This window comes from Phaethon aethereus (assembly GCF_964289735.1).
Source record: "Phaethon aethereus genome assembly, chromosome: 1".
NCBI classification, from domain to species: Eukaryota; Metazoa; Chordata; class Aves; order Phaethontiformes; family Phaethontidae; genus Phaethon; species Phaethon aethereus.
The window spans coordinates 206,377,452-206,405,388 of record NC_138575.1 but is presented as its reverse complement, the minus strand read 5'-3'; the positions used below and the strand labels follow the sequence as shown (position 1 = coordinate 206,405,388).

Below are 27,937 nucleotides of genomic sequence, written 5' to 3'. Positions count from 1 at the left end.
TCTTCATAACAACCACCTTCACTGGAGGGTCCAAGAATGAAAGCGAAGTACGTACTTTGGCAAAGCAGCTATGTTATGATCATGCTTCTCACCAGTAGATCATGCCCAGGTGGCCAAGAAGGCCAATAGCGTCCTGGCCTGCATCAGCAATAGTGTGGCCAGCAGGAGCGGGGAAATGATTACGCCTCTGTACTCAGAACTGGTGAGGCCGCACCTTGAATCCTGTGTTCAGTTTTGGGCCCCTCACTAGAAGGACGTTGAGGTGCTGGAGCGTGTCCAGAGAAGGGCAATGAAGCCGGTGAAGGGTCTGGAGAACAAGTCTGATGAGGAGCGGCTGAGGGAACTGGGGTTGTTCAGTCTGGAGAAGAGGAGGCTGAGGGGAGACCTTATCACTCTCTACAACTGCCTGAAAGGAGGTTGTGGTGAGGTGGATGTTGGTCTCTTCTCCCAACTCACTAGTGATAGGATGAGAGGAAATGGCCTCAAGTTACACCAGGGGAGGTTTAGATTGGATATTAGGAAAAATTTCTTCACTGAGAGGGTGGTCAAGCATTGGAACAGGCTGCCCAGGGAGGTGGTGGAGTCACCATCTCTGGAAGTGTTCAAAAAACATGTGGATGTGGCGCTTCAGGGCATGGTTTAGTGGGCATGGTGGTGTTGGGTTGATGGTTAGACTTAATGATCTTGAAGGTCCTTTCCAACCTAGTGATTCTGTGATTCTGTGATTCTGTAATAAAGTGCAAATTTATATTGAAAAATCTGAATTCTGGTCAGTCACATAGGCGACAGAACTGTAAAACTGACATAAAGAACAAGTTTGTCTTATTGCCTTAAAAAGCTGGGAGTAATCTTTCACACCGGAGCAAATTCACATATTGAAAATTTTCTCAGCCAGTACACATCTTCTGTTCCCATTGCCATTATTGCAAATATTTATATTTGAGGCACAGCAAGCTGCTACAGTTCAAAGAAAAGTCTAGACAGATTCAGACTGACAATGAGATCAAATTAAACTCTGAACCAGTGGAATAACTTAACAATGGATTCTAGCAAGTTCAAGTATTTAAAAACAGGAATTTGAAGTAATGAAACAAAAATTTGCTCTAAGCTTAATCAGAAATGTGTCACTGCAATGAAGCAATCATGTGGTGAAATATTATAGTCTGCTTAATGAAGAATGCCAGAACAAATCCAGTGGTTTCTTCTGGTCTAAAACTTGCTTACAAGTTCTGCAGGAACTCCTCTTGCAGATAAATAGATAGAGGGATAGATAAATAGACCCATGTTTATAATGATATTGTAAGTCCACCACAATGGCATTATCTGAAAGGCCACTGTCAGCATTATAGGCCTAATGCATCAGGCCACTCCTCTGTAGCATCCTACTTCTGTTGGAATCATTCAAGCTACAGTGGCATGAAAGAAGAGAAAGGTCTTGAAGATTGAAAAGCCTTTGTTCAGAGCTGAGAGAGGTGGTGAGATCAGTCTTTCAACTCAACATCCAAATGGTGATCAGCAACCACACTGGCAATAATGATAATATGCAGATGGAGTATAAGTAGGCTTCAGTGTAAGAGAAAGATTTCTCAAAGTCTTTCCACCCTAAAAAAGTATTCATGCTTCTTTTATCGTACAGTTTATGTTAGCCTTATTCATTCTTGGATCACAGTGCACCTCTCAATAGAAAAAAAAAACAAAAAACAACAAAAATTAATAATACCAAATATATTATTCTGAAAAAATGCAAATATTGGTCATGTTTCACCCTGCAGCAACACGAAATTTTTGCCAAGAGCCCCCTTAGCTCCAGTTGCTGGTGTGTAGCAGCACACCCTGTGACCTCCTAAGTATGAAGATCTGACAGTGTATCTTGGAAGCAGATTTTCACCTTTAGGCAACTGGTTCACATAACTTTTGCAATCAGGCCTTTGTTTACCATGTACATGCATGGACACAAAGCAGCTTAATGCTGTTGAAGTCAGTGGGATGGAAGTACATGCTTGAGTGTTATCTTGATTCAGGGCCAAAAAGTAAGGCTCTTAAAAAGAAGAGATTCAAAAACAGATGTTGGAAGGTGGGACAAACTCTGATGGAGAATTCTGCTAAGTATTTAATACCCAGTAAATCATGAGAGTCAAATGGTCTTGCCCACTTACTTCCACTTAAGCCAACATAAAATCCAATAGGTGCAAAGCTTTAAGAGCTCTGACACTTAGCCACCTCAGTGGGCTGTATATGCCTGATATTTCAAGAATACCAATGTTAACTCCACTTCCTCCAAAGGATCATGGTAAACAAACAGAGCTAGTCCTTTATACAGGCATGAGACTGGCCTTTAAACTGTTTCCACATAAATTCTTTAGTCATATAGATTTTTCACCAAACTATCTTAGGATTTTTAAGCATGTAAGACTCACATTTGGTGACTTAAAATGTAATATCTATACTATTCTTGAAGCATGCACAATAACATTCAATACACAAAGTGATCTTATATCAAGTCAGCACATTTACAGGCAAACAGCTTTAGAGCTGGTTTCCCACGTGAACACACGAACTCTACATGTCTGCTTGTCAATCCCCACTACTGGATTTTTAACCTTCAAGATAACTGGAATCAATCTGAGATAGGAAGAGAGGTTGCAAGATACAGTATTTCTACAATTTAAGAGAAAAGAAGAGGCCAGCTAGAAAAAGAGACTCTGTTAATGACACCACTCAGAAAAAAGTTGCAGAATGGGCACACTCTTATCAGGCATCAGGGAATCCATACCGGCTCTCATCATAAAGATTAAAAACCCTTAAGAAACCAGTCTTTGTTGGTTCACTGCTCACAAAACAACTTACTGTCACTCAGAAAAGCATTTTAATAACTTAGCACCCAAAATCTAATTTATCTGTCTCCTCTATTAGTTTTCAACCACTCTCGCTGCCACTGCTTGTACAGCAGTATAGTGTTCATGTGCTAGAACTAGAGGCCAGTGTGCCAGTTCTGCATTCCAGAAGGGAACAGGAAACAACACAACTCAGAACATTTTCCTACTGGCAAGGGTCAGTTTGTATGTAACATGACCATTTTCTATAAATACACCAAGTGGAGTCAATTCCAAAGAGAAAGAACCAAGCTTGAGGACAGACTTCATCCACGAACAACCAGACGTAAACTTTGCACAACCAAATCATAGCCAGAATTATAGGAAGGTTGCTATGCAGCTTTGGTACAGCCCCCAGGTAGTACCAGCAGTAGTCCAGAATATACTGTTTTTAAGTTGGAACTCACTTGACCTATACACAGGGACTTGGATGGAGGCAGCCCTTCCAACTGCAGTGTAAGCTAAAAAAGGACAGAGGAGAAGCACCAGCACATATTTTATATTGAATAAAATATGTGAATTTTAGCAAAGGATTTCATAGGAAATGTGAAGAGCAGTAAATGGTGTTAGGAATACTGCCTAGCAGGAAGACAGGTACAGCTCTGTTAATGGGCACTGAGTCAAGCCTCATAAAAAAATACTGATTTAGCAGAATATAGCATACAAAATAAAGGCATGAGAAGTGAAAGAGAAACTGTGGGTAGCATCAAAAAAAGCCCTTGAAAGTGGACTGCAGCTTAGAGTAGAGAGACCACAGGCTTGCAAAATGTAGAGGACACCGAGTAATCTACTCCGAGGATTAAACACATTCACATTTGTTGCTATATCTGAGCCACAACTCTCAGCATTTTTTCAGATCAAGCCAGTAAGGAGGAGAAAGTTCTAACAGTTGGGAACCTCATGAAAGACATCAAGTGAAAAGATGGAAAGATGCAGGAAGTTAAATGAGGACCTTAGCTTTATTTTTAATGGCTGTTAAAAGCCTTCCATGTGCAGACTAAAATTAAGGTACAAAATGCCACTATTATCTTCAGTTCCTTCATTCTGAACTAGCCTTACCCCCAGTGGACTGCTATTCAGACCAAGAGAGGATTGACGCCGAGATCCTTTGGTTCATGTCACATCCCAGTGAGTGTTTTCAGTGTGTCAACAGATAGTGATCAGAGGAGAGGACAAACAACCACTGCTTTTCCAAATCATTATCTCCAACACATTTTACACATCAGCCTTTGCTTTTCCATTTAATCTAAGCTCAATAATAAGAGCCAAGAAGGAACTCTTGTGGTTGTTGGTTTGAGTCATTCAGTCTGATACCTTTCTTCTGACAGCACTTGTGCCAAGTTCCTCAGAGGTCAACTTAAAACTACAATAGGCATAAGCGATTTTGTAATGTTAGATAACAAAAGAAAACACCTTTTTGATTATAGATTCTTTTACATTCTATTTGGATTCATACACCTAGAAACAGTCAGTTAATTTAATGATAGTTGCTACTCAATTTCATTCAGGGCCAAGTTGTGCACATTGGAAACAATGGTAGCAATGTCATTATCTTCCAGGGCATACGGTCAAATCCAGAAGTGTCTTAGCATTGCTCAAAACTTATTAAACCATTTGTCTCACATTAGATGGAATCAAACACCCTTTAGAAATATTCTGAATCAGGCCTTCCACCACTTGAACTTTCGCAAGTGAATTTATTGTGCAAATAAATCCTTACAAGACCTCTACAGAAACGCTGTTTTTCAGTTAAATTGGGTTCCATCATCTATTCGCAATGAAAGAATCCCATCTTAGCTTCTGTACTGTGTTATTTATACACCCTGTCCCTTCTGAATTTCTTTTCACTAGCTCTTACATCTCCTTTTTGTGCAGTTTGTTTACCCAAATAAAAGGTGCCTCACAGCTGTAAAACAAAGAAGCAAGACGTAAGGTCCCCACTGGACATGTCTGTACTTCCTCAGGTTTGGATTTTTGGTGTATCAGAATCTAAAGCTTTTCAAGATTAACTTTGAAGAGACAACTTATTAATAAATACACCATTTAAATGAGTTGTTTGTGGGGACAAAAAAGTACAACCTTCCAAATTTTTTTTTTTTAACACCAGTAGTTGGAAGGAAATAATGTAAAGGGTTGAATAAGAATGGGCTGGAATCTTTCTTTGAAAAGGATGAAATGGGGCACATTGAGCTATGATGTTTTATTGTGTTGTAAATGCAGTATGAGTGAACCAGAAACAGCATTTGGATGTCCAGAAAATACTCAGTTTCTAGCTGCAATTGTTTTGGATTCAGAGCCATTGCACAATGCTAAACAAACCTTATAGACTCATGCTGTTCCTACCGAGATATAAATCTCAGTCTAATATCCAAAACATGATTTATCTCTCTATTTCTCCCATGCAGTCTGTCATCTATGATATGTGTTATGCGTATGTTCTACTTTCAGATGGGAATTACACATTAACTCCCTTTACTGGCAAGTTTAAATATACACATCTGATGTCCATTCTTAATAGTACAGAATCTCTCTGGACTCTTGCTTCGATTAACTTCTTTTGACCATTATCATTTTCAAGAGACATTCTTTTTCTCTTCTTTTTCAAGAGAAATGAGATCTACTGATGTTGTTGCTCTGGAATTCTGTAAGTCCTTTGACACGCTCCCCCACAATATCCTTCTCTCTAAATTGAACAGAGATGGATTTGATGGGCGGACTGTTAAGTGGATAAGGACTTGGCTAGATGGTCACACCCAGAGGGTAGTGGTCAAGGACTCAATGGAGATCAGTGATCAGTGGTGTCCCTCAGGGGACCATATTGGGACCAGTACTCTTTAATGCCTTCAGCAATGACATAGACAGCAGGACTGAGTGCACCCTCAGCAAGTTTGCAGATGACACCAAGCCAAATGGTGTGGTTGACACGCCTGAGGGACAGGATGCCATCCACAGGGACCTGGACAAGCTCGAGGAATGAGCCCTTGTGAAATGAGGTTCAACAAGGTGAATTGCAAGTTTCTGCACCTGGGTTGGGGCAACCCCTGGTAACAGTACAGGCTGGGGGTTGAAGGGATTGAGAGCAGCCCTGCCGAGGACTTGGGGGTGCTGGGGGATGAAAAGCTGGGCATGAGCTGGCAGTGTGCACTTGTAGCCTACACGGCCAACTGTATCCTGGGCTGCATCCAAAGCAGCGTGGCCAGCAGGACGAGGGAGGTGATTCTGCCCTTCTCCTCCGCTCTTGTGTTACCCCGGCTGGAGTCCTGCGTCCAGCTCTGGAGCTCTCAGCACAGGAAAGACGTGGACCTGTTGGAGCGGGTCCAGAGGAAGGCCACAAAAATGATCAGAGATCCATCTGGAACACCTCTCCTCTGAGAACAGGCTAAAAGAGTTGGGGTTGTTCAGCCTGGAGAAGAGAAGGCTCCACGGAGACCTTATTGCAGCCTTCCAGTACTTACAAAGGGCTCATAAGAAAGCTGGGGGCAGACTTTTCAGCAGGGTCTGCTGTGATAGGACAAGGCATAATGGTTTTAAACTAAAAGAGGGTAGATTTAGACTAGATAGAAGGAAGAAAGTTTTGACAATGAGGGTGGTGAAGCAGTGGCACAGGTTGCCCCAAGAGGTGGTAGATTCCCCATTCCTGGACACATTCCAGGTCAGGTTGGACAGGGCTCTGAGCAACCTGATCTTGTGAAAGATGTCCCAGCTCATTGCCAGGGGGTTGGACTAGATGGCCTTTAAAGGTCCCTTCCAACCAAAATTATTCTATGATTCTAATATACCCTATTTCCTTTGACTCTGACTTTCTTCCTTTATTTGTTTACATTCTACTACCTGAAATACTCATAACTCCGAGAAATAAAAGTATGATTGGATGGGGATTTCTGAAAGCTCTCAATACTCTATTCCCACTGAAGTCACTGCTAGCTTTATCCCACACTCCAGTGGGATGAGAGCTCAGGCAATGCTGAGGCCTGATTTCATGTTGTAGTGCTTCCATAAATGGACTTCTAGGTATACACAAAATCTATTTTTTAATTCTTAATCACTCAGTAACCTCACCAGTGTGAATTTGCTCTATGCCTGTATTCCCACTTGTGTGCTTCCCTAATAACTGTTGAACCTGTTAGCTAAATTGAGGATAAAAGCCTCAGAGGTATCACGCTTCTGTTATTTTTCTGGAGACAGGCAGGAAAACAGAGAGAAGAGAGACTGTGTTAATGCCTCCCTGGGAGCAGGGAAGCAGCATGAGCCTTATCCTCGTTGGTCAGCAGGCAACCTGGAGGGAGAACATTACTGTATGCCTTAGCGCTACGCAAAGTTTCAAATGCAGCTCACATTTCACAGCACAGCCTACCAATGAGGTACAAAGCCTTACGAGATCAGGCTGCATTACTTCTGCTGTACGAAGAATTACATTTTATTTGAATTCAATGTATTAAATAAAGCTTAGGCCTTAGCACAGTCAGATTTAGACATTGTATATCTGCATTTAGATAGGTTTATGTTAAGCAAGAAAATACATCTTCAATTCTAAATACCTGGGGGATTATTTATTTTTTCCTTGCTTTTACATCTGCTGATCAACAAGTGAAAACAGTATCTTACAACACGAGAGTGGCAGCCAGCCCCAAATACCTCCCATTACACAGTCTGAGGTGCTGGAACACACGTAGAAGTCAATGACCACATGTGCTACAGCTGCAGGTCCAGGGAGGAGACCTGCAGGCAGAGGTCTCAGTCGGCATTATGTCCGAGTGGGTTCGGTCCGGATGAGGGAAGAGAGGAAAAGGGGAAAGAGGCTTCAGCTGAGCAGCAAGACAAACACAACTACAAAGATTCAGAAGATAGAGAGGTAATGGGCTCAGAAAGTGTAGATTCATGTTTGTGCTTACACGTTCATACAACCAGCCCGCACCCAAAGGTATCTTCCTAGGAACACTACCATAACAAGATTAATGACGTTCTTTGCTATTTAGTAGTTGGCATTCAACCAACCCCTTTTTCCCCCCAATACCTCCAACTCTGCAGCAACCTCCGGCTTAACTTTTGTGACCGTGTACCTCCAACCAGGCGTTGCCGAGAGCTGCTTCCTTACAAGCAGTGACTTCAGTCCCGGCCAGAAACCTCTGACAAATTCACTCTTCGTGAGTCAGAGCCCAGTGCCATTATGAGGTCTGGAACAGCTGGCAGGGGCGATACGTATTAATCTCAGTTGACCTCTGTACATACAAAAAATTGCTAACGCAAGACCTTGCACAAATATATGCTGGTCTAAGTCTATTTAATAACGGTCTGTGATTCTGGAAAAAAAAAAGAAAAAAAAGAAGGCAAATCTAATTCTAAACCTGCCCTTATTCCAACAGTAGTTTCAACCCTCCACATTTGATCCCAAAAGCAGTAGTAGCGACTGTTATTGGTGAAGCTCACGCTCCCAGACTGACGTACTGGTATCACTTGCTAGTCAGAAATAACTAGCATAATGCCATTGTTCATCAATCTCAATAAATCTTTAATCTTATCCTAAAGGTGCAGCACTTTGAAGAGATCAAGAAGACCCAACTCACATTTCTCAGAGAGTGGCAAGAACTGTAAAATTTGTAGGTGCTTCTCTGAGCTTGCTGTGCTAGTTGCCCTGGACTCGCTCTGTATGGAGTGCAGAGAGGCAGCACCTACAGGAGGTAATTCATTTCAGGTAATTCATCCCACCTGAAGACAGACGTCTAAAACAAATGGGATCAATGGTTCTCTGCAGGTGCCTTTCTCTCCCCCTCAATTATAAGGGAAGAATTAACAAGATGCCCCATTTTTAAAACCACCAAAGTTTGGTAAAAAGAACTTCTTTTCTCTACCAGTTACATTTCTACCTCATTTAAACACATAGTAAGGCAGACTGAATCTAAATGTAAATGGTTAAGAATAACTTAAGCCAAAGGCAAACACGTACATACGTACATACAGATACGTATACACACACTTTTCAAAGGCCTGCAGCCAGGACCTGAAATAAAGTACCTGACTTCATGACCTATTTTCTGATCTACTGTGGAGCTGAGTCACATCTGAAATTTCAGCTGGGATTTAAAGTTACTAGTAAGAAACCTAGCTTTATATCTTTAATTTTAACCTGAGTTTTCATTTTTACTTTTCAGGCTTGTTTCTTTTAAAAGAATATTTAAAACACAACCATTAAGAACATATTGGTCTGCAATTAAATATAACTTAGCACAAGATCAAGTAATTCTTTCTGCTCCCTAGAAGATAAGCTATATCTAATAATATTTAAAGCTACTTTCCCTCACCATACATTTATTGCACATCTTGAATTTTATGATATTTTAAAATGTCTGAGAACTTAAAATGATGAAAATGACTGTTTTGACTGTGATTTGCATCAAGCTGCATTTTGGATAGAAATCAAAATTCAATTAAAATGTGCATATCCTAGCATTTTAAATAGCTCTTAGTTAAATAAAATTACCTTAATTGTGTTGAAAGCATCGGAAAAAAAGAAGTACCATAACCTGTTTTGCATTCAAGTTTGAGTTAGTAAATAAAGGAAATATTGCCTATTAATGAACTCCCATTGCTCCTATTCACACAACAGCAGCCATATTTTGGAAATGATTCATGGGCCCCAAAATAAAATGCAGTGAAAATTTAAATCTTTTTGAAAGCATCTGTGCAGGTCTGTTCCTATTTGTATTTTGGATGTTTTTCTCTGCAATGTTGACTTCATATATTCATAGTTGTTTTGTACTTATGGACTGAAAGAGAAAACTAATCATTCTGTTTGTGTTCTGTTTGGTTTTGGGGTTTTTGTAAGCCCAAACTGATTTCTCAATTTCAAGTGAACTAAGCAAAATGAAAAAAGAATATTCACACTACACTTGCTAGGTAAATTGAAATCAGGAATAAGGAAAGCAAAATTTATGTACAGCTGCAATTGAAGTTTCAGATTTTTAAAAAAATGCCAACACCAGCATTTAATCTACTGTAAGTATAGAAAATACAGGTATTTAATGAACAACATCCCACTGTGATATGGCTGCAAAACTTGAGATGACCTCATGAGATAAAAATAGTTCTTCAATTCCATACATAATTAAGAAATCAGCAATATTTCCAGCAGTAGAATTTGACAGATCTCAATGAAACAGCATTTTCCAGTTATCCAATAATATGTATTCTATCTTGCAAAGTATTACATTTTGCTCACATCTTCAAATAAGCTGTCATGATTTCAAATGGGTTTCTTTTTCAAACTAGTAAGCATGCATTTTTTATTAATAAATGTTTTTATTATGCAATCAAGCCCTATATTTAAGAAAAATATAGAAGATTTGTGCAGAATAGTCTCCAGAGCATAGCAGCCCCACCAGCATTCAGTCTGCAATGCAACAGATGTAAACAATACAAAAAGTAAAGACCTTCACAATGCTATTAATTTCATCAAGATCATATGACATCAATTCTTCAAACAACACAGGATTAGAAAGATTTTCATTGAAATATAAAACATGATTATAGCCGAGAACAACACATTTACTACTGCAGTATAAAAGTTTTACGTCCAGACAGCTTCAAAACTGTAGAAGCAAAAAAGCGTGACCTGCTTTTCTGTGTCCATCAGAACAATAAAAAGTCCTACACAGACTTTCTATAGAAGGTTGGGCTTGTTAACAGAATTGTACCATTTGGACACCTGAATTTGGAGTTAGGTCCCAGGTGCTCAGAGATGAGCATCAGCTTAGATCCCATGCATACTACCAAGGATGGTGGAACTAAATAAACTTGTAACACTTTGCACTTACTGGAGAGAAATCCTAACTGTAAGTGACATGGGAACCTTCCCACTGGCTTACAATGTCCTTTGGTCCTCAGCGGGGATTCTTTTCCAGACAGAAGGAAAGAGAAAAGGGTTATTCTGAAATTATTCTCGCAGGAAGAGCCAAAGGAAGGAAACACAACGTTACAGCATAGAGGCTGCACGCTATCTTTAGGATACTCTATGGAAACACAGGTATTTACACTAGAATCAGGTATGTATGGCATTTGAGTACCTTTCCGTTGATGGACTAGCTGCTACACAGATACGTGCACAAAGACCAGGAACCACCGTTTCTCTCTTAGAAAAACAGGATGCAGGAGACAGTTACAGAATATGGTTAAGGTCTCAAAACTAGGTCCTTGAGAGCGTTGGAAACGAGAACTCTCTCCAAAGAAGCCCCAAGACCTTCACTTAACACCCCCATTCACCAGCATAAATGCAAGCCTGAAACACCTTTGGAGCAGAGGATTTATCCACAGGGAAGGCAACCAAAGCTGTCTGAGGTGTATTCCTTACATTTGCATTTAGAAGTTGCCAGAATAATCACAGGGAGAGACAGTAACCACTAGAAGATAATACAGCTTATAAAAGAACAACTCCTAATTTACATGCTTAAAATTAGATGGAATCAGCTGCTGCCCCAGTGTGGACTGAGTAATCCCGATGGATTTATGAGACACAACACTAGAAACTGTTTTCTCTCAGGGTTCCTCAAGAATATGTTTCTTTGCATACAGGATGGTCTCCAGCTACCGCATCTAGAGGAAAATGCATATGAAGACGCTGCCTCTCACGGTTTCTGTAAAACTCCTTTCTCCGCTGCCAGGAGGGGAGAAAAGCCATAATTGTTTTATATGTAGTTCAACCAATTCTATTCCTTCACTTCTCTACTAAAAGTCAGATATCAATCTGTAGAGTATGAATCTAGCAAAACCAGTTAATACTGGAAACAAGGACCTCACTCAAACTACAGTGGCATTAACGGCTTCATTACAGTTTGACTCCTTCCAGCAAAGATATCTAAAAACTGTCAGATTAGATTCAGTGTAGCACAGAAATTAGGTGCTAATTAAGTCATCTCAACACCTGAACTTTTGCAACACAAAAGCTGTAAAATAGTTCAGCATTTTATTTACCAGTCATTAGTAAGAGGTGAACAGCAGCTGAAACGACACTACGTTAACAAGGTCACAATTATAGTAAATTACTTCTGTACAAATTGAGCACAATCACATGATATTTAAATTTTTATTTAAAACAGCATTATTCCCAGTCTTGGGAGTAAGGCGAGGACAGGATCTACACCCAGTGTCCATCTTCCACGGGAAGTGAAAACGGCACGCATGGACACAAAATGACACAAAAGACATATATGCCTCACGTGAGGTGCATGTGGACTGGCTCTCCCGCGCAGCTCCGTGAGGAATACAGAGACTGAACACCTCACCTGCTTCTCTTAGCAAAAGCTGCAGTACCACATGGAGGAAGCGCAAAAAGTCACACCTGGCCATATACCGGTTTGTCTGCTGGCCCAGGGCTAAGCCGAGGCTTCAGTTCTTCGGGCAGAGGGGAGGAGGCAGGAGGGAGCCCCGTCCAGCACACGCTGAAACAAGGGGATGCTCCTCCATGTTCATCAGCAAGACGCGGAGCAGGTACTTCAGCAGGGAGGAGTCTTAACACACTGCCCAACTTCTTCCAGCCTCTCTGCCTTCTGCCTCTTCTACTGCGCTGTGTTTGTACACCCGAGGGGAAGGTTAACTGGGAAACCGAGGCAGGGCTGCAGCTCCCTCCCCATCTCCCCTCTGACGCTCAGTACATGGCTGGTAATGCACATGCTCAACTTCCATGATGTTACCCTTTAGTTCTGCTACGTCTGGCCCTACAATGAATCTAACAAAAAAAGAGAAATAACATTTTTAGTTCTTCTATTTTCTTTATTTTGTACATTTAACAAGGCTGTGTAGTCAATTCCACTTCATACTTAACGTGACTTTGAATTTAACTTTAAAAATGTGTTGCAGATTAATCCCACATGTTTAGTCATCTGGAAATGTTTGGGGTTTTTTTCTCCTGGGAAGAACTGAAATGAAAACATCTCTGATGCTAAAATCTTTTTTTTTTTTTTTCCCCCCTCTTCTTTCTGGTTGCTTTTCTTTGCCTTATTGTAAGAGCAAATATTTGGCAAAAGTTTTGTGAGAGCAGTGCTTTGTTTTCAATGTAGTAAATGTGGTGATTTGACAGGTACTAGAAATCTTGAGCTTTTAGTATTGTCAGTCTATTCTCAACTTGGTTTTTCTGGGCCTCAGATGTCAGCATCAGAAAGTCAAAATATACCAACTTTTTAATATAAATGGTGCATATGTGCACAGAAAAAATGGGCATTCCATGTGAAAACATTCAGCAGCCATTACAGGTATGAAATCTTTATTAGGATCCATCACCAGCAAGCACAGTGTACCTTGGATGTGGCGTGTCGCTTTCTTACAGAAGTTCAGCTAAGTCCCTGGCGGGAGCTCCCTGGGTTTCTTCTAGCCAGCTCTTTCAGCAGGCCCGCTCACGCTCTCTGAAAAGCTGTGCCAGCTGCTGCTACACGGGTAAGAACCTCTGTCAAAACCAATTTACAGAACTGCCTGGATTGACATGCTGGCATCAGGTCCTCTATTTTATCTGGTGCTTTTAAGAAATTTTAAACTGGCAAAACCATCAAGCCAACAAAATAATGATTCTACTTGTCTCTTAAGTACCACTGTGGCTTTGCTTGAGCCACAGTAAATGTAAAATAAAAATAAAAAATTGACAACACTGATTTATAGTAAATAAGCAAAGGAAATGCTTGTTTCCTACCCATGGAAACAGAAGGGAAGCAGAAGTCATGTTAGGTGGCCAGGCTGGCTATCCTCTTCAGAAAGAAACAAGGCAGCTCTGGGTATTACTGTTCTGGTTTGGCCGATTGTCTTTTAAGCCCTTCTTGAAAATGAAGTGCTGGAAATACATTGACAAAACTACAACAACGTGTACTTAAATTTTTAATCACTTCATTGCAAAAGCATATATATAGAAATACATTCTCTCTCTTTTCTGCTTAAAAAAGAAACAACAAACAGGTGATACTTTTTTCCCTCAGTCAATATTTTGACTAATGGCTTGCCTAAGGTAAGCTGAAAAACAATTTTCCTGACAAGGCTTGGCTTTAGGTCCTGCAAGAGTTGGTGACGGCACAAAAAAAAGCAGTAGCATCGGGAAACAGCATTGTCGTTGTAAGGCTGCAGAGAGAAATCCTGAGACAAGATCCTTGTACAAAAATAAAAGGCAGCATTTACAAGCCTTGAAAAGTATCCTGCACTTATTGATAAAAAAGCCTTTAGAGTCATTCTTCAAAAAAATAAACTGAACTGACATATCAAGTCATTATGATTTCTTCTTCATTGCCTTCCTCTATTTCCTTATGCAGTAGATGAAACCAAACCCAAGGACCATGCAAAGAAACAAAAACAGGATAACAGCTTTCCCTGTTTTGTTCTGGGGTCTCTTTGGAGGGGAGATTGCAATTTAACTCCCACGTCAGAGCAGTTATTTTCAGGCAAGCATGTGAGAGCCAAGATACTTCATTTTTACGCAGGCCATCACGCTGCTGTTTTGTATGATGCTCTGTTCCTCAAAAATGGCTATCCACGTGCCCTGTTATTTTATCGCAGGATGTCACACGGCTCTGAGCCTGCAAGAACAGCGGCAACTGAGCAGGAAAGTGGACAGGAGGTGGGACAGCACAGGCAGCAAGGGCACAGCATTTTAAGGATGGCTGCACCCTGGTAAGGTTCTCCAGTCTTTGGCCACATGTAATGACTGCTATGAGTGACGCTTCTGCCTCTCCAAGCTGCCAGGGCTCGACACCTACAGTGAAACAGGAGGTATTAAAATATAGTGTTACTGCCTGCAGAAAAATGTCCTGAAATGCATGAACACTGCCAAGCAAAGGGCTACTACATGTGCTGTGACTGGTTAGGGGACTGGGGAAAGAGCAGGCTGAACAGCCACGCTGGTCCACTTCTCCTCCTCTGCTTGCCACTGTGGGAGCGACGCAGGTCCAGGGTCAGTCCTCAGATGTGCCCCCAGAGTATGGCATGATCTGTGCTGCAAACAAGTTTCTTTTCTGGAGTGATGCTTGTTTCCATGTTGACATGTGGCCAAGGGAATTACTCGTGCCTTTAAGCCTGTGGGAGGCAGGCTGTATGTATGGGGATGGGGATGTAGTATCAAAACCTGGCTCTGCTGTGCAGGTCCAAGGACAGACCCAAGACACCTCGGCATCACTCAAGGGTGCTGCAAAGGTGGGGCTGTCTCTGTGTCCATTGCTCAGAGGCACCACTCAAGACGCTCTGAGCGCACTGTGCAGTAAACATGGTGTGCACCGTCAGAGAACAGACTCTTGAGGTGCTAGTTATGTAAAAGCAGATCACATATATACGAGAAGCCAGATTGCTACTATACAATGCAAGAATTTTATCTCTTGCTTAGAAGAAGAGCTTAACTTTGGCTTCCACTCTCTGGGACCTAATGAATGATAGGAATTGGTGAGAAATGCACAGCATGTCATTAAGCTCTCCTGGGTGACAAGTGTTAATTAGAAACAAAAATAAAACCTAGTCTACCCAGGCAAAGAACTGTTCTCTGCCATTATGAGGATGGAAGGATCAAAGAGTATCTTTCCCCTTCTCACAACTACATAGCCACCCCACCAGAACAGCTGCCATACATGCAGGTACGGGGCTTTGGGAGCCCCAGGTCACACCGTATAGACAGCAACGAAGCAAAGCAGCAGCCCCCTGCGCCGACTTGCAAACACTTGGCAACCTAACACAGCAACGCGAAGGCGACTTAGAGCAGCAAGGGAACAGGCCTACAACCTGATCCAGGAAAACGAACAGTACCGTAACTTTTGGGCTCTCTATCGATTTCAAAGTAGCAAATTCTCTGTAGGCTTCTGTGGTGAGGTCTTAAAGCCTTACACTGACATCAGGATGTGTCAGTAAAATCATTCCTATCACTGTTTATCCCTGCTGAGACATCATGATTAAGAAGCTGTGTTGGTCTATTTCCATAAAGAATCTAAAGGCATTATTACTACCTACTTGCTGTTTTCATGCAACACGTCTGTCACTGGTTTGCTAAAGCAAAGGATTTATCTTTCAAGCAAATTCCTGGTTGAAAAATTAAGGACACAATGGTATGTAAAGGGTTTTCAGATTCCGCAGTACTTCTGGTAACCAACATTCTGGTACCTATTTTTGTTCCTTCTCTCTAACCAGTCTAGGTCTCTGCTTTATCCTCAATCCACTTTTACTGTGAGTCACATCAGATTAGAAATACAACTATGAGAAAAATCTTCTGCAACTGATCCAAGAAGAAACAATAACAAAGCCCCACGCATATTACACTTGGAGCCTCTTTAAAACTAAAAACCAAACAGTAACAATGCAAGACATTGAAAAATACTGACAGGTTTCCTTAAGGACTTTTTTAGAAATGTACTGCAGCTGAAGTCTCTTGTAGCATACCCTGTGGGTGACACACAAGATTGTCAGCATAATAGAAAAAGCAGCCGGACATATTAAACCCACGAAGCTTTGTTCTGTACTTCTGCTACACAATCTGTAACTACATCAGTTACCCTTCATCTCTATCAGTGCAAAGGTTTTCAGTGCATGGACACTGATTGAATATCTTAACTGTGAGTACTACAAAGCTTACTTCCATAAGCCCCTCACTACAAGAAATACATTGAGGTGCCAGAGGGCATCCAAAGAAGAGCAACGAAGCTAGAGAACAAGACTTATGAGGAGCAGCTGAGGGAGCTGGAGTTGTTTAGCCTGGAGAAGAAGGAGGCTGAGCAGAGACCTCAATGCTCTCTACAACTACCTGGTCTCTTCTCCCAGGTAACTAATGATAGGATGAGAGGAAATGGCCTCAAGTTACGCCAGGGAAGGTTTAGATTGAATATTAGGAAAAATTTCTTCCTTGAGAGGGTTATCAAGCATTGGAACAGGGTGCCCAGGGAAGTGGTTGAGTCACCATCCCTGGAAGTATTTAAAAGACATGTAGATGCGGTGCTTAGGGATGTGGTTTAGTGGCAGACTAGGAAGTTTATGGTTGGACTCAATGATCTTAAGGGTCTTTTCCAACCTAAATGATTCTATGATTCTATAACAAACTCATCACTAAATTCCCAAGCATTTTCTTTTATCCTGTATTAATTCCAGCTCTGTATCCATCAGCACACAAAAGACACGGACCTGTTGGAGACAGTCCAGAGGAGGGCCACAAAAATGATCAGAGGGATGGAACACCTCTCCTCTTGAGGACAGGCTGAGAGGGTTGGGGTTGTTCAGCCTGGAAGAGAGAAGGCTCCAGGGAGACTTTATTGTGGCCTTCTAGTACCTGAAGGGGGTTTATAAGAAAGATGGGGACAGACTTTTTAGCAGAGCCTGTTGTGACAGGACAAGGAGTAACAGTTTTGAACTAAAAGAGCGTAGATTCAGGCTAGACATAAGGAAGGAATTTTTGACAATGCACGTGGTGGAAGACTGTCACAGGTTGCCCCAAGAGGTGGTAGACGCCCCATCCCTGGAAACATTCCAGGTCAGGTTGGACGGGGCCCTGAGCAACCTGATCTTTTGAAAGATGTCCCTGCTCATTGCGGGGGGGTTGGACTAGATGACCTTTAAAGATCCCTTCCAACCCAAACTAATCTATAATTCTAATTCATGTGAACTATGAGCCAGACCCTGCTGCAGTAAGAGCTGATGGAAGTTTTGTCATTGATTTCAGTGCAACGAAGGTCAAGACGGCTATTTTTCAAGTTTTTCATGGACCTAGTGTTGAATAAATATTTTTGCAGAGTCTAACATCATCAAGTCCCAGTGCACAGCAGGGCTAAAATATATTGGCAGGAAGTTTGTCCTGAAGGTAAAGGGTGTCCTCCTGCACCATCTCCAAGTATGCAGAGCCCTGACTGCCAAAGCATAAATATGGGATGTTGGCCTTCACAGCGTGGGACACAGATCAAAAAGGAAGCATCAGACTGCAGATTACTCAAGTACAATAGGAAGCTTGAGATCATGTAGGATTTATTCACTACCAAAAATATTAGAGCCAAACCCGAACTCCCAAAAGAAAATCTAGCCAATTTGACACTGTAAACAGGACATTTCCTTAGCTTTGTAAACAGGAGATTAATTTAAAACAAACTGCCACGTAACCTAACACAATCCAGTATTTTAGCCAAAAGATCCTCACCAAAAGCAGTGATATAAGTGGTTTCTTTTATCCAAAATGTGGCATAATGTGATCAACCTCACAAATATAACAGCAGGATTTTTGGAGGTAATTCTTGAATACAGCTTGAATCAACTAACTAAAAGTACTACTAAATTTCCCTGCATTAGTGTGCAAATTCTTACTATAGAGAATGCCAACACAGAGCCTTTACAGTATTCCTTAGGACTCATTTAATATCCTAGTGTCAAATCCCTGCAGGTCCACAAAAGCCAGAGCAGGCAAGGGCAGACAGCCCTTCTGTAGGGCTGGGAAGACGCTATGAACATGGAGACCTAACTCAAGCTTTTTCAGCTGGGGAGGCAAAACTGAACATTGCTACAGAAGGAATGGAGGAGGAAAGGACACCACTGGGCCCAGCGCCGTGGGAGAACCAGGCTTCATGTTCCTGCTACTGCTGCGCATGGTAGAAGGGGTGAGAGTGGGAAAGAGAGAAAGCAGGACGGAAGAGATGGGGAAGGCAACCACTGCTTCTGATGTCTTCCACCCCTCTGTGAGTAGGTGCAGTAGGTGCTATTACAGAATGGCTGAGGTTGGAAGGGACCTCTGGAAGTCATCATTATTGCTCTGGAGGCAACAAGGAGCTGGACATTTTGAAGTCTATTGGACTCTGGTACCACAGGCAGCTGCCTGCTTTTCCTGTGCTTAGAGACAGTCCTTCAAGATCTTTTATTTGCTGTGAAAGAGATCAGCCCTTAATTTGCTGCAGACATTTTAATACAAGCAAGTCTATCCATATGAAAAGACCGGAGTATAAACCATACAAACTTCTGCTGCACCTTTTGTATATATACTATTATTAGAGGTATGAAATGAAAGCCATTCCCTGTCCTTCTAATTTACTGTTCCCCAAAGAAGTTTCTTGCTGTATAAATAACTCACGTTTTGCAGATCTGTTCCTTTTATGTAATATTTACATCCAGTCTAAAGGAGTGCCAGAAATGTAATGTAGTGAATTTGTATATTATTTCATTGACAGAATTTCTACCTTCGATAATCCTTTTCCCTATAAATAAATCCCTTTCCCTGTTTACTTAATAAAAATTTTAATAACATGTAAATTACTTTCAGAACTTCTACTCGCAACCTGTAAAACTGACAAACATTTTTAAACGTAACTGTTGCTTTCAACCCAAATTCCACAAATTACATAGCTAACAACATTATGTAAAGAAGATCTTAACTACCTCAAAAAGATAGGCTCAAATATTTGTCTAACAGTTCATTCTTTAACTAGAACTTCAAAAAGTTACATTAAACCTGGGATTTTTTTTTTAATATTCTAAAAAAAATTCTCTGGGTACAATATTTTTATGATTTTAATGCTAATTTGGAACCAGTTATATTAAGTGTGCTTATTCTCATTTCTCTGTGCTTGTGTCCTCTGATTTATGTATTATACATCAGCATATATAATATCCTATACTAGATAATATGTAAAAGGTACAATATATATTTATTCTGTGTGTGCATATAATTAATATTCATGCCTATAAATATGCAATTTTTTTTATTTTAACAGAGTATTTGACAAATTTTGCAAATACTTGTACTCTTGCTTCACCGTAAGATATAGTTATTTTTACTCAACATCATCTCAACTACATATAAGCTATTCCAGTGTCGTTATCAAAGAATCCTGTAGGACTGAGCCCCTCGACTGTAATCGAATTATAAAGATTCTCAAAGTTAAGGACATGAAGAATGCTATTGCACTAATGATTCCCCATGAGTTTCCTATTTATGCCTATTCCTATTTTATAAAACACCACCTCTCTGTGGGATTACAGTGAAAAAAACGTTATTTTTGAATTTTCAGCAGTGTTCAGCGTCTAAGAATCAAAGCAATAAATTATCAAGTTTTCTCTGCAAGACTTTTAAGAATTAGCTGGCCTACTTAAGTTTCACACAAATACATTCAAAAAAAAAGAAACACAAAGTGTTGAGAAACTGGCTGAAGAGTTTATAAGTGAACTGGCTTCCACTGTATGACATACATCTGCCTGATAAAACATGTTTCAAAGCTCCTTTGGAGAATTCCTCCATGATGCCTGCTGCTGAGTCAGGGCTGGAATTCTCATGCAATAGCCTTTGATACTTCAGTCCAAACAGTTAATTATACAGATAAGAGACATCATCAAAGTTAAACAATTGTAGACCAAAGTGCATTACTACAGGTAAATTACTAAGGTGTGGGTTTTTTTAATCTGATGAAGCCTGAAATATACCTTTTTTTTTAACAAAACCTACAAAAACAACCAGGAAAATAAAGCTTAGAAAAAGCAAATTTATTTTAGCTATTTTCCAGTCGACACAATTTTATGTTACCAGAGTCCTTTAAAATAACATATATACAAGCCTATTACAAAAGAATTCAAGAAGTGCATGCCAAAACCGAGGTTCATATAGCAATAGTGATAAAAGAGACATTTCAAAGTGGTATGAAAATACCCCAATTATGTCTTTTCCCAAGAGAAGACAGTTAACACCTATTTGTTGAGAGAATACTACCCAAATCATCAAATGCTTTTCCCTGTGCTTAGGCACAGGCCAACACAGGGAAGGGGAGGGTAGATGTAATGGCCCACATCCCTTTGGACAGGCCATCAGAGAGCCAAAAGCTACTGCAACTTCCCCAGAATGGTAAAGTACATTTTTACCTTGTATTTTGGCAGTGCACAAGCGAATGAAAGTTTGGAAATTCCTAATTTTTTGGATTCAGAATGAAAACCATAAAAGCCCAGAATCTTATCTCAAGTCGTCTGATGTTATGGTTTCAAATCCACATCAGAAGATACTGATTCCATGGCTTTCAGTTGTTTACATACTGAAATGATTTGACACTATGCTATCTGTTCTGTTCCGAGTTTTCTTTAAACTTTGGATTTTAAAGTTTAAAATATGTATACTGATGCTTAGTCTGAGTATACAGACTAGGCATACTTTTCTAGATTGAGCATTCATACAGATGTTTGTTCAGTAACAGATAAGAACGAGCAATTGATGTTTCAGTTAGATACCATACAGTAAATAATATTACTTTGCACTTTTCATCTCCAAATACACATAAACAATGAAAATAGCAGAAACAAAATAGCAGACTTCTTGTAATTAGGCAGTAGTACGTGCATACTGCTACCTGGGAAACTGAGGCAGAGACCAATGGAAGCACCTGGAAGCCCTCTGTGTGTTATTCTGATGAACTTCAGAGGACTTCACAGGTAATGGCATTAAAAAATACTTTAAGTAAATACCGTTGCGTGTGCTATAAATGCGGCTGGCATCTCCAGGGCACTTTAAAAAATTGATTAGTGCTACACCGGACAGCTGAGTCATCAATGCCCATCCTTCCGCTAGGACAAAAGGACATCTTGTAAGCAGGTTATTTATATTCTTAATGCCCTCAGCAGGAAATAGTCTGGTTAGGTTTGGTAGTCATTAAGCAGCACTTTTTTTGTATGTGCTGCCCTTCATCTATAGATTTAATCCCAGCACAACCTCAGTCTTAAGTAAGAGCAGTTACAGATAGGTCAACCTCTTTTAGCCTAAAAGAAGAAAGACAATCTCAAATCATGCACAACGCAAAGGTCTGTTCTGCCCAGAAGCAAGACCAAGCCTCCATATTAAAGCTCTGTGTATGCAGTATCACTAGCTTACCCTGCTTGGAGGTAAGAGAAAACTGGAATCCAAAGGATTGCTTTCTTTTTCAATAAAATGTGCAGGCAGTCTCGGACTTGCCAAGATACAGTATTTTCTTAAAGAGCTTAAAGAGCTGAACAGACCTTGCTTCCTCTTCAGTGTCTCTCTTAATTCCACAACATAATAATCATGATTGTCAACCCAGGACATAATATTAAATAGGTTTTTATCCCTGCTGTGTGTTTTGAGAGAGACTGTTGGAACATATTACTCCCAGTGTATTGTGTGCTCTTAGATCCTATTCCGTATTGTCATGCCTGCAAATATTTACAAAGCAAAAAATACTGTCTGTCTCACTCAGCAAGGCAACCCCACATGTCTTTAATGCTATTCCATATCAGCACTTCAGACCGAAACAAGACACAAACACCACTGAAAATTATAAAAGACAGAAATACTTTTAGTGGCCTACAGCCAACTATGGTCTAAACCCTTTGCTTGTGAGCTTGTCAGATGCATGCAACATTTGGAATACAGCTCATAACCTTTGGCTGCACAAATACAGTCCTTCAGTCAACAAACTCAAGCAACAGTTTGGTTCATTTGAGTGAAATCAGGGCAATCAGCAGCTGATGTGCTTTAGATGTTGTGACCCGATGCCCAGCTCCACCGGCCATACCAGCACGCACCACCCTTTGCAGAGAAAAAGCAAGAGGATTCCCAAGCACAAAGAGAGAGCAAGGCTGCAGCGTGCGAGGGGTCTGCATGCGGTCTTCCTAAAAAACGTGCTACCTCCTCAGTACATGGATAACATCCGCTAAAGGACTGCACAGGTGTCTGACTTCAGCATGGGTCCGTTTCACTACGTCTGTAGGCTGCAGGCCTGACCAGCATATGGCCCAGGGAGGGGCGAAAGTAGTATGTAATCTCACACAGGTCTGCCGCTTTCAAACATCCCCAGCACCAGTCCACCCAGAAAGTTCAGCCACTGCAAGTTGTGGAAGATAATTTTAAAGGTACAAAGCTTAATCGCAATGTTAAATCATCACAAATAGGAAAAGAGCAGCTAACTAATCATTTCACATAGGCTTGTTCTCTTCATCACTGCAAGAAAGCAATTTCACCACAGGAAGTCTTCTTCTGTAGAGTGAAACACCAGTCACGCTGCCAGTAAGCTGAAAATTTTATTTGTATTAGAGGTTACTGATTTCTTCACTGACTCTACAGAGAAGATCAGAGTAAAACACGTTTTGAAGTTTTAAGTAAATCACTGCAGTTTTCCTCAAAAAAGCTTGTTTGGAGTTCAACTTGGAAGGAAGCTTGCTTAGCTTAGTTCAGAGATGGTCTCAGTTCTTCTACGAAGTTTAAGATGGAAGGCTAACAAATCATGAAGCTTGACAAAATACACAATAAAGGATGAAACAGAAATAATGGATGTGTGCTTTTATTACAAACACATACATTTTTCATTAGATTAAATGTGACTTCTGAGACAAAAGGAACTCCAATTCTGTCTTGTTTCCAGACTTGCTATCTCATTTCTAAGAAAAAGCTTCTTCACCTTCTCTATGCCTTTCTTTCAGTGACTAGGAAAGGCATACAAAAGATTAAGTTCAATATGGCTCCAAAGCTGAAAAAACATCTTCCCAAATCAACTGTATACGCATTACACACATTGTATGCATGCTGAAAAATAAACACTAGCAAATAGAGTACAATCTTGGAAATGGCTCAAGTGGCCGGGTTTTTGAAAAGGGTTTACAAAATACATAAATTCTGGCAACTGGAAGATGTTAACTTGAAGACTGAACTTAACTCTGTTCATTTTCAGAGGAACATCTTGCATTTCGCTCTGCAAGAAGGTACAGCGCAACTTGCATAAGCAGGTCCTCCTACCCAACAGGCTGCTCCCCAACCAGAGGCTCATCACCCAAAAGGCCTGGCTGTGTCTTTGATCATGAACACGTGGATTCCAAAGGTGCACTTCAGTGGTGCTATTTTTACTGCAGTCTCTGCATTCATTCACCACGGGGCCACAGCACATGGCTGGGCTGACCGCTCGCTTGCGGCACTTGTGTCCCAGGCAGCTGTTCTGCTGACCCTCGACAGCACCTCAGCTGTCGAGGATATCCTCTGCCGGCGGCGCGCAGCGGGAAACGCGCCAGAGTTCAAACACGAAGATTGAAAACACCCTTCCTACCAGGCGGGCAGTGACTGAAAGCCCGCAGCCGCCCTCCGTGGGGCTCACCATCACTGGGCATCCCACTGCGGCCAACTGTGCGGCGGGCACAAGGGACGAGGCTCGTCCTCAGGGGGCACTGCCCAGCAGACCCGGGCGAGCACCCAGCCCGGGGCCCAGACCCTGCCGCCAAGGCAGCCCTCCACCGGGAGGACGGCACCCCGAGAGCCATTACGGGGGCCGAAAGTGGCCCGAGAGGCCGCAGCGGGGCCGGCCGAGGAGACGCGCTCCCGCCAAGCACCCCCGAGGCCCAACGGCCGCCGCCCGCGCGCCCTCCCTCGCCCGCCACACGCCGCCCCCGAGGGGCCGCAGCCGCCCCAAACTCGCCGCCGTCCCCGCGTGTCCCCGGCGCCCGCACCTCAGAGGGACGCAGAGGGGCCGGGGCCGGCGGCCGCCGGGCGGGGCCCTCCGCGGCAGCTGGCGCCGGGCACCCGGCCTCGTCAGGGGCGAGGTGCCGCCCGCGGCCCCGATGGGACGCTGGAGGCGCCGCCGGCGCCCCGGAACGCTGCCCGCAGTTGCCTCGAGAAGTTCGGGTCCGCCCGCAGGAGCAGCCGCCGGGCAGAGCCGCCCCCTCAGCCCACACCTCCCTCCCGCCCGCCACCTGGCCGCACGCTCCCGGGCCGACCCCGTCGGCCTCGGGGGACGCGGCCCCCGCTCCCGGAGAAGGGGGGACGGCGGCCCCCGGGGGCGCTCCGGGCTCGGGGCTTCCTCTGCTCATGCGGCCCTTGGGAATAAAGAAGGCAGAGGGACACTTACCATCGCGCCTGATATTCGAGGACCGCAAGGCTTTTATAGATCCGCTCTGGGCAGGGGCAGTGGTGCCCTGACGGCTGCAAAAGTTGGCACAGACGACAGCGTAGAAGAGGAGGAGGATGAGCAGTTGCATTGGGCTCCGCTGTGAACGGGGTCGTGTCCCTGCAAAGAAACCCGGCTCTCCCCACCGAGGGCGCTTCCCTCTCTCGTGTTCTCTCCCCCTTCCCGGACTTTTTGGTTGTTGTCGTTGCGAGTTGCTTGTGTTTGGGGGAGTTGTGTGCAGGGGAAAAAAAAAAAAAAACAAACCGAACCAAAACAACACACTCACACAAAAACCCAAAACAAAAAGCCACACCGCCCGAGAGAGCCGTCACAGCTGCCGAGTTACTCGCCCAGCTGCCCGCAAACTTCCTGCACGCGGAACTTTCTGCAGCGCCTCTGGGGCCGGCCCAACCCGGCCAAGGTGAGAGTCCCCGGCCGGGACCACCGCCCTCTCCCCGCGGCCGGCGGCGCCGAGCCCCACCGCGCAGGCGGGGGCAGCCGCAGCCGCGCTCCCGGGCGGCCGCCGCGGCGCCGCTCCGCGCCCCGCTGCCGGCTGCGCCCGCCGCCTCGCGCGCCCCCTGCGCCGCGCCGCGCCGCTCGGCAGGAGCCGCCGCCGGGGTCTGGAGCGGCGGGAGCGCCCCGCGCTGGGCGGTGGGGCCGGGGGGGGGGCGGCCCGGGCGAAGGGGGCGGCCCGGGGCAGGAGGGAGGCGGGGGAGCGGTGTCCGGGCCCTCCCTGAGCCACCGGCCGCGCCGCCTCCGGCCCGGGCAGAAGGTGGCGGGGGGGGCGCGGGGGGGGGGGCGCGTGGGCGCGGGAAGAGGGGAGGCTGACCCAGCCGCGGCGTGGACTGCTGGGCTCCCCGCGCGTGGGCCCGGTGGGAGCCGCGTGCCAGGGGTTCTTCGCCGGCGAAGAGGCCGCGCACCCGAGTGTCCCGTCACGCTCGGGCCCGCAGTGGCCGCGGAAGGGCTGTCCCTTGGGCTGGGGTGACTCAAATCCCCGAGCTGCACCAGGGCGGGTGAGGAGACTTGGTGGAATAACGGGGGAAAACACATCGGCTGCAGAAACCCCGCAGCTGTCCCTGGGAGGGCTCTTCTGTCATGCCAAGCACTGTCCAATAAATATAAAAAGTAAACTTTTTCATCAAAAGTTGATTCTTACTAATTAGGCCCTCGTTAAATTGGGGCTGGTATTAAAAGATTGTATTACTGCCTGGAAGAGTTTAGGTCCAAACCAAAGGTATGTGAGGATTGTGATCAGATTTCTGTTTTAATGCTCTTTTTCCTTCCCTTAGCTGCAATTAAAATAATCAAATGAAGGCATAGAAAAAGCAGTCGGGTTTTAACAGTTGTCTAATAAATCCTTACCTACTCAGTTCATTTCTTGCAGCATTTTTCATAGTCTTAGCCACTCTAACAAATTGTAACGTGCTGCCTCGACCTTTAACAACATGAACCAACACCTCACTAGTAGAAGAATGTCAATTCAGTGCTGTATCAGGAATATCGGATGAGTCCTGCTACATTCGGAGGAATGCCTCTGCCTGTATGAAACATTCTTCTCCAAGAGCATGTTAGGATGACAATGGGACTGAAGCATCTTGTATGTCTTAAGGAACCAGTAGGGTGCAATTCTCTTATGCATAATTCATGGTTCTTTATCTCTTTCATGTTCCCCAAAACTGACAGTGAGCCTAATCCTGCTCCCATGTGGTAGATAATGGAAAGACTCATACAGTGCTTCATTTGTGAGCAGATGTGCCTACATTTTAGGTGCCTATTTCAGGGGGGAAACCGGGCAAAGAGACGGAAGGTGGCCAATCCAATCATCCTAACAGAAGCAGAATGTCAAATGAAGGTACAGCAAATGAAGGTGGGGGGAGCTCTGAAGATGTCTTCTGTTCATCCGGTCAGTGTGTCTGCCCCTTTCCAGTTACATTACAAGGAGCTGGCAGAAAGCATCAGTAGGGTCCCAGCTACCTAGCTATCTTCTGAGTGCGGGTACCTTTTAAGATAAAAGGAGGTGGTTAATATCCTGACCTTTACCACAACCCCTTGGTGAAGTCTTTCGTTTCTCAGTGCCCTTAGTTTTCTCATACGAAATTCATACATCTTCCCAAGAACTGGGTCTGGAGCTAGAGTGGTGTGGTGCCTTTCTGGCCCCATGCCTCCCTGGCTGCACAGGTCCAGCTTTGGCTCAAGAGTGGAACAGGCTTTTGCCTAAAACACTCCACAGCTGTTTGGCTGATGTGCTCCCTGGCTTGATACAGGCTGTATGTTTAAACTTCCTCAAGCTGACCAGGGCACAGAACTGAGGTTTTCTCGGCATTTCTGTTGTTTTTTTCTTTTAAAAAGGGTACATACCGCTGTGGCGCGTAAGATGAAATTTCTGTTTCTGTTTTTGTAGCAGAGGTACTTGCTGCATAAAGAACTCTCAAGCAAAACAGTGTGGGGCCTCATAAACTAGACAGTGATGAAAACAGGCAAGTGGATTCCACCACTGATGGCTTTGATATATATCAAGAGGAACTGTGTGTAACTCCTATCGTATGCTCATGGTACATTTCTGTGCAAAGCATGGGATGCTGCCATCTTTGTTATAAAGCCAAAATATTTTTGTAGCATAAGGGACGAGTCTTTTTCTCAGATCAGAACACAGCCAGGGAATATTACTGTGAAGTTCCAAACAGAGGCCTAGCTCTATCAATTATCAGATATTTATTTTAGTCCCAGTATCAAAAAATCGTGGATTTTTCCATTTGATGTACAAGTATACAGAAAGATTTTCGGATAGAGCAGCAAGACTGACATGCATTGGTAAACCTTTGTAAAAAAGCCTGCCTTTCAATGACTTGCTACAGCTTCTGAATTCACTTTAAAAAGCACTAAACCCAGTGCAAAACAAAACAGTATCTTTGGTGTGTCATAGAACCCCATGTCAAAGGGTGAGAAGTTTGAGTTATGCTCAGATCGTTTTATGAGCAGATCATTGGATCTTCACTTTCTGGAGAACATTCTAGTACATTGGTTAATCTATATTCCAAGGGTTTGGGATAATTTAAAACATCAGGTGATTTCTATATGAAGACCTACAGCAAAACATGGTTACTGCATGAAGGGACATACTGATGTGAAGTGTGATGACCTAAGAATTACAAATCTGTCAGCCTGACTGAGAGCCTGATAAAATAACGTAACGACTGATATAAGACTCAATTAATACAAATTAAAAGGAAA

The 27,937-nt window shown here is 43.2% G+C and overlaps 1 protein-coding gene across 2 annotated transcripts in view; it reads right to left on the bottom strand.

Moving 5' to 3' along the window:
* Window positions 1-25,233, bottom strand: part of PDGFD (platelet derived growth factor D) — a gene marked incomplete at its 3' end in the record, with an annotated part of 147,648 nt that extends 122,415 nt beyond the window's left edge. For both annotated transcript variants that reach the window (XM_082008308.1, XM_082008309.1), the window contains exon 1: window positions 24,668-25,233. In XM_082008308.1, the coding sequence (XP_081864434.1) occupies window positions 24,668-24,797 (130 nt within the window). In that variant the 5' untranslated portion in view covers window positions 24,798-25,233. The remainder of the gene's footprint in view (window positions 1-24,667) is intronic.
* Window positions 25,234-27,937: the final 2,704 nt, after the last annotated feature.